This window comes from Lolium rigidum, chromosome 3, assembly GCF_022539505.1.
Source record: "Lolium rigidum isolate FL_2022 chromosome 3, APGP_CSIRO_Lrig_0.1, whole genome shotgun sequence".
Lineage (NCBI taxonomy): Eukaryota > Viridiplantae > Streptophyta > Magnoliopsida > Poales > Poaceae > Lolium > Lolium rigidum.
Window position 1 is genome coordinate 299852605 of NC_061510.1, and position 7302 is coordinate 299859906.

Below are 7302 nucleotides of genomic sequence, written 5' to 3' on the forward strand. Positions count from 1 at the left end.
GAACCTGTAGCGTTGATTATTGTTGTATGAGAGATGGTGAACAATGTTGGGACTGTAAGCTCAGAAGAACATGAAACACATATTGTCATAATTTGGTTTTTCTTTTACAAAGCTTGGATTTAACATAAATCAAAAATGTTGAACGAAGTTTGACTCTTTTGATCATTTTTAAAAATACAGGACCTTAAGTAAGTTCGTATCGACTATACATTTATCCAACATAATTTCAGATGATTTGCTTGATTACAAATTTTGGGGTTCCTGTTCAGTTTTGATTCAATTTTGACAGAACATAAGAAATTGAGGAATTAAAATCCTAGTGTTGGAATTTTTTCGCGAAAATGCAAAAGCCTCGCGTTTCGATGCATTCATATAAAAGACCAACATCACGCCATGCAACTCAACCCAGGAAAGCTAATCTAAGCAAATAGTTGGCGAAGACCCCAAGCCCCCACGTCCGTCCAGGTGTCACTCAGCCCTGATGTCCTCGAACAGGGAAGCCACCGAGTGACGAGACTGCAGGGTTCCTATGCTTTCATATTCCCTATTTATGAAACTGCCCTGGCCACATTCATAACAACAGCTGTAAATAAGACACAGTTTTTTGACACTGCCGCAAACCCAGCCATAAGTGAGGGTTATATATTGTTGCTGCATATGTTTGACCACCTTTGGAGAATTGGAGGATCCACCTTACGAGGAAGGGCCACGAGCACGGGGAGGTAGGGTAGCTCCTCATCATCCGAGGAATATGCTTCTTTTTCAGTGGTCAATATTCAAAAAACAAATAAGGTGGCATTCAAGAAAAATGTACAATTAGATGACAACGAATCAAAAATTCTAGTCAAATGGTACACGAGTGTCTCTGTGTTGAACTCGTCAATAATTGCATCCGCTGGGAACCCCATGAGTCCATGACATTCTCTTTCTAAATGTATAGTAATAAGCAATATTTTAGAAATCCATCTTCCATTTTATGTAAAACCCTTGCTCTAACCAGGTTTAGTGTCGAAAAGGGTTGCTATGTTGTTGCGGTCAAGACCGGCAAAGTAAGGACAAGCCGAAAGATAATCCAAGTGCTCCATCATGCCTAATTTTCTTCTTAGAAAAAGGATCAATGGTCTTCATCTTATTTTTAGACATGATTATCCTGCACATATTAATTACCAGAAGTTAAGAAGATGAATTTTTATATATGAATTCTATCCTATTTAGGAATGGAGAGCCAATCACCCCCAAAAAAACTAGATCCACATATTTATACTGCAAATTAGGAGACAAAGTTGTAAGATCTTCTCTTTGTAGCTTTTGCAAGCTCGTGTTTGTGAACTGCGAAGAAAATGATAGGATCTTCTATAAGCATCTGTGGTGCATTTTAATTAGTGTGTATGTGTTTGAGAGATGGACTGTCCTTGCGTATTCGATGGTACTTCCGTGAGGGGAGCCAAACGGAGGGGAGAGAGAGGGAGGAGCCAAGGGAGGAGCCATAGGGCGAGGAGTCACCGGGTCAGGGTCACACGAGTTACACAGTTTTAGACCTCGCAACAACGGCGATATCCTATGTGCTGCTATAATTCACTATAAAGCTACCAATGCACGATTATAATGAAAGGTGTTGTTGTATATTGTCGCAAAGGCTCATAGGATCCGGCTTATAAAGGCTCCGGATCTAGGGTTACAAGCAAGGAAAAAAATAGCGGGCTATTTGATTTAGCGGACACCTCGTCCAGAAGCTATTGAAGCTATAGCGGTGCTATAGCGGAAGCTAAACCATTTAGCGGTTTGCTCTATATCATAGAAACAACAAAATTTGCAGCATACATATCATGGGAAATAATATTTTGCTTTGTCTTCATGATTATTTCATTGCTTATAATGTGCTACGAACCTAAGCTAGATATGCCAATTCTATATATCTACGATCCTTATTTCTAAAAAAATTACATGGGATGGCATGAAATGGAATTGAATAGGCATGGAAGTACGTAACAGGAAGGAAGACGTAACCGTTCTAGTGTTTGAACAGACAATCAAGCTTCTATATACAAATTATTTTTGGCGATTATAATGTCTGACAGCTGAAACGATTCAGCATCGAACAAGGAGTAAATGAAAAAGGTGTAGAAACAATCCAGCTTGGGGTTCGAACGTGGTCGGTCGTCTCGATTCAGCCCGTGACTCCCAAGCCAAGGCGTCGTGTCTTTGGCGCAGCAGCCCAACAAAAACATGTACTGGGCTTCAAATTCTAGTGGCATGGGACAATTATGTTAGCGGCACTATAGCTCCTCTAGCGGCTACACTATTTAGCAGTAATTAGCGGCGCTTTAGCGGACGTAGCGTCTATAGCGGAAAAAACAGGCTTAGCGTCGCGGAAGGATGTCTGAGAAGCTATAGCGATGCTATAGTGAAGCTATAGCCAGATATTTTTTTCCCTGGTTACAAGGTAGAGATCCTACTGGATACGATGAAGCATAAACTACGCAGGGTATTTCTTGTTTTGTACGTCACGAATCTGACCGACCTTCATTATGGGCTGGATCCGACAGCCTGTCTCCGGACCAGATCCCTACTTTCCTGATTTCCGGCAACTAGGCCGTCCAGTGGGGTCATAGGCCTCACCACCATCTTTGGCCACCCGAGATTACCGAAATTAAGGGCCTATCGCAGTATACCTACTTAGCATATCCACGGCATAGACATAAATGATGATACACAATTATTTAGACAAGAAATCTCGGGTCTTACAAAAATTCCTGAATGTTGGGGAAGCCGTGACCCCTGATTGTCCCCTGGCTAGAAGATGGTGTCCAGCACCCTGCTATTTAAGCATTCCTCTTTTGGTTACCGAACGCGAGGAGGAAAAAGAAACAGCATAAAAGATGAGAGAGGAAAAAAGAGACTGACATCACATCACACTTCTAGCCCCCTGCACCATCCAAGATGAGACTTAGGGTGACAGGCCGCCAGGCCAGGCCCGGCCAGAAGTATGTAGCGACTGCTCTTTACCTCGGCAAAGCTGTTACGGCTGCTCTGCTTCCTCGGCGAGACGGTGTCCAGCACCCTGCTATTTAAGCAGCGCAGCATCGCTCTAGCCGGGCGATGTGGGACTAAATAAGGTGTCCCCGACCGCGCGTCTGCGGTTTGGTTCCCGCTGGGACAATCTCTTTGGGAATCATCTGCATAACTTCGGGGGGTCCTCGCATTTGGAATTAGGTACGACGTACAAGTATTCCAAAAAAAAGGTAAACCGAAACCGCTGCAAAAATTGCACTTGAAAGACGAAACTAATGTTGTACATGTCGGTTCCCAAAACGAAACCGAAACAGAATTGTCTCCCGATCCAAGTCCAAAGTCCAAACCAGATCGAACGCCCTGCGCGCGTCTCCATATATGCGCGCGAGGTCAAGCACGAAGCCTCGACAACAGTCTGCAGGACGCTTTCTGTGCATGAAGCCCCGATGATGATGGCCGGGCCGACCAAGAAGTCGCGGCAGTCCGGCGCCGGCCTGGCGGGGCTCGCCGCGCGCCTCACCATTCACCAAGCGCCTCGCCGACGAGAACCCCGCCCGCAACCTCGTCTTCTCCCCGCTGTCCATCTACGCCGCCGTCTCGCTGCTGGCGCCCGGCGCACGGGGAGAGACCCTGGACGAGGTCCTCCGCCTCCTCGGCGCCCGGTCCCGCCACGAGCTCGAGGAGTCCATCTCTACCATGGTGGCCGACGCGCTGAAGGACCGGTCTGGTTCCGGCGGGCCGAGCGTGGCGTTCGCGTGCGGCGTGTGGCACGACAGGACGCGCCCTCTGAAGCCGGCGTACCTTGAGGCCGTCGTCGGCACCTACATGGCGGAGGCGCGCGCCGTGGACTTCCACGAGGAAGCGGAGGAAGCGGCGGCGCAGATCAACGCCTGGGTCGCAGACGTCACGAGGAACCTCATCAACGACGTCGTCTCCGCCAGGGCCTTTAAGACGAAGAAGACTGACGTCGTGATCGCCAACGCCATATACTCCCTCCGTTCAGAAATGTAAGACGTTTTGGAAATTTTCCGACCAGGTGAAAACGAGTGAAATTACGTCTCTGCCCTTATAGAAATCAGAATCTCGGCATCGTCTTCTTCGGTCGCGCTCCGCCGCCGCGACCAGCAGCACCTCCGCCCAAGCAGCGGCCCCGCCCCCAGCAGCGCCCCCGCCCCCAGCAGATCCTCCGCCCCAGAAGCCCCAGCAGATCTTCCGCCCCCAGAAGCTCCTCCTCGCCCTGATCTCCTTCGGCCAAGCAGTTCGCCGTGATCTACTCTGGCCAAGCCAGCACGTCGCTGCAATCTACTCCGGCCAAGAACCTAGCCGGCACCTCTCCGTGATCTCTTCTGGCCAAGCACCTCGCCATGATCTCCAGCCAAGCACCTGCGCATCTCCTACGACCAACCGCCTCGCTGTGATCTTCTCTTCTCCTCCGGTCCTGCAACAATTGGTGACACACCGCATGTCCGCATCGCTTCTGCATCTGAAATAGTTGTTCAAGTCTCAGTGGATACCATGCATCAGAAATGGGGGATCATGTTCTTGTACAAGTTTCATACTACGTTGTCTGCATATTTGAGTTGCCAATATTATTTGCAGCAACTGAATTGGTGCAATACATTTTGCTCCCTAAAGCAATTGAATTGGTTTCAGCATGCCAGCAGAGCTTTGAAGAAAATTAAGGAGTTTAAAACATGAGATATGTAAATATGAGTACATCTTTTATCAAACACAAAAGGCATGTATCCTTGAATGGTGATGATATTTAAACATCATACTGAAGAGAGCAGAAGCTAATTCATGCATTGAGCAAACATGATAATCCGTGAGTACTGATCTTAGGGTATGTCTAAATGAAGAATTCAGACTTTCATAAACTGAAATCATTTTCAACTAAAGCCAAGAGAATCAGACTATTGTCAGGCAAACGACTACCGAAGAAACTGAAATCATTTTCAACTAAATTCAACAGTAAACTCGAGTAGAAAGCATTATACTCCAAAACCATTATTCACCTTAGTTGCAGTGTCAACTACCAGAAGTATATGGAGTATAACTAAGCTGCCTAGCCTAGAGACAGAACTAACAAATTCAGAAGCATAAGCACTCCAGCACAGGTATCTACTCCAGCACAAACACAAGCAGAAGCACTCCAGCACAAAGGAATTCAGAAAAAGCACAAGTACTCCAATAGTTTATGCTACAGAGAGAGGAGAAGAGAGGACGTATCGAGAGGACGTATCGAGAGGATGACGACACAGTCTTGAAGCTGCTCCGTGCAAAGACGCCGTCATCTTCTCGTTGATCCTGCACCTCTCTATGCAGCAGGTCCAATAATAGGCTTAATAGCATGTCTTTGCAGCTGCAAATACAGACAACAGAAAAACAATTACGGCAGGCAACTGAAAAGTCGGTTACTATAATAACTCCTTACTGGTCCAAAACATGAGCCTGGAACTGCCAAAATAATAGCCCGTTCTGGAATTCAGCTGCTACTCCGCCCCTCCCCATCGTCTCCACCACTGGCCCCAGGTGCTCGAAAGGAGGTAAGTCCTAGTGTCATACAGTCCAACTCTACTATGGACTTATGCTAGCTTTTGCAGATAATTTATGCAATTGTCCAGCTTGTCCCAGGTTTAAGAAAGGCCTATTTTCCAAACTAATAAATAATGACCGTACAATTAGGAGTAGGTATTTACAGAGCCAATATGGTATAGTGTGTGAGATGGTATAAATTAAAGAACCACATGTAAGAAACTCTATCTGTTGTGTAACTAAAGGTGTCAACAAGAGGAAACTTAAGCGAGGTGACTGCATGTCTAAGAAAATTGACACGGGAAAAATGGAATCAGCAAGGTGACTGCATTTTGTATTCAGTGAGAAAATTCAGTATCCATTCATGATAAAAGTCGCAGTTAAGGAGAGGTGCATGTGTGGAATTGGGCCAGTTAGCATATTCTCCTCAAGTCGATAGCATCCTTTCTTCTCTTGTTCTTTTATTGCAAGATTCAGATGGCTCGGCAGAACAGTTCCCATGGTAACACTTTTTTAGACTACACGGGGTCTTTAAACACTATATGCAAGAGAATAATGTTTCCCCGTTTAGCCAGCTCAAGGAGCAGGAAATATCAGCTGTTAGTTCGTCACTCTCACTGTCGAGAACACCTACTCATCCTCCCAGCTGTGCTCACATTACCCTGAGTACTAACTTATTTCAATCTGCACCTACCCGTGAGAACATGCTCCAATGCCCCACTGATCGCTTCCATATGCTGGCCGCATAGTTTTTAACTTGTGAAATTACTAAGACACTAACTAGGAACATTTCCCTTTGTTCTTGAGAAGGGATCATGTTAGAACAAGAATGCCTTAGAGTAGTTAGTATGATTTGGCGTTTCCCGTGAACAACTGTTTAACTGTAGGTATGATATGATGTCATAGTTCTTCAGTCAAGAATTCCAGCAAAGTGTAAAACAACAGTAGAGCAAGCCATGCTACAACATACCATCTGATGCAATCGTTGCAGTACCCCCTCCTATCGCAGCTGGTACACCAAACGACATTGACGATCCTCCGGCATTTGTGGCAATTGGTCTTCACCGTGGCGCTGCTGCAAGGCTGTGGCCCTGCCAAGGTTCTGCCGAGCAAATCTTGCGTTTTTGTGGAGAGGTCGCGTGACCCTTGAGGCAGACCAGGGTCGTCTGGAGTAGAGGGGCGTGCTCCATGACCTGCTGCACGGCTCCAGTGACTAGGTCTCGAAGTAGACGGGCGAGCTCCATGACCCGATGCACGGCTCCGGTAACGAGAAGCCCCATGCCGTCGCCCGGGATGAGCGTGATGGGGCACGAGGTGCCGTCTCCCAGGTGGGGCACGCAGATCCAACGCCTGCGCACACCGATCCGCCGCCTCCGTCGCCCAGAAGCTCGTCGTCGGCGCAGAAATTTGCCACCTTTGACCTCCAGATTTCTGACGCACTCGGGGGTGAAGGGATCGAGAGGAAACTAGGTGGTGGAGAAAAAGGCTGTTGCAGGGAGCGGTGTGGAAGAAATTGGCGCTGGGGAGAGGGCGGCGACGGGATCCACAGGGACATGGCGACGAGGAGGAGCAGAGGTAGTCGATGGCGACGGGGAGAGACCAAGAGGGAGCGGAGGGGAACGAGAGCTTGGCGATGTCTGCGCGAGCGAGCAAGGGTGCCTGTCGGTGAGGGGTATTTTCGGAAAGCGGAAAAATATTATAACGTGACGAAAGTTGTACTACAAAAGCTAAACGTCTTACATTTCTGAACGGAGG

At 47.4% G+C, this 7302-nt stretch overlaps 1 protein-coding gene and 1 pseudogene across 1 annotated transcript in view; one reads left to right on the plus strand and one right to left on the minus strand.

The window, feature by feature from the left end:
• The first annotated feature begins 3458 nt into the window (after nucleotides 1–3458).
• On the plus strand, nucleotides 3459–4023 carry LOC124696738 (annotated as a pseudogene).
• A 686-nt stretch (nucleotides 4024–4709) lies between these two features.
• Nucleotides 4710–7302, minus strand: part of LOC124696739 — a 28036-nt gene continuing 25443 nt past the window's right edge. The window contains exons 4-5 of the mRNA XM_047229419.1: nucleotides 6518–7265; nucleotides 4710–5374 (exon numbers count right to left, since the gene is read on the minus strand). Coding sequence (XP_047085375.1) covers nucleotides 5134–5374; nucleotides 6518–7265 — 989 coding nt within the window. The 3' untranslated portion in view covers nucleotides 4710–5133. The remainder of the gene's footprint in view (nucleotides 5375–6517; nucleotides 7266–7302) is intronic.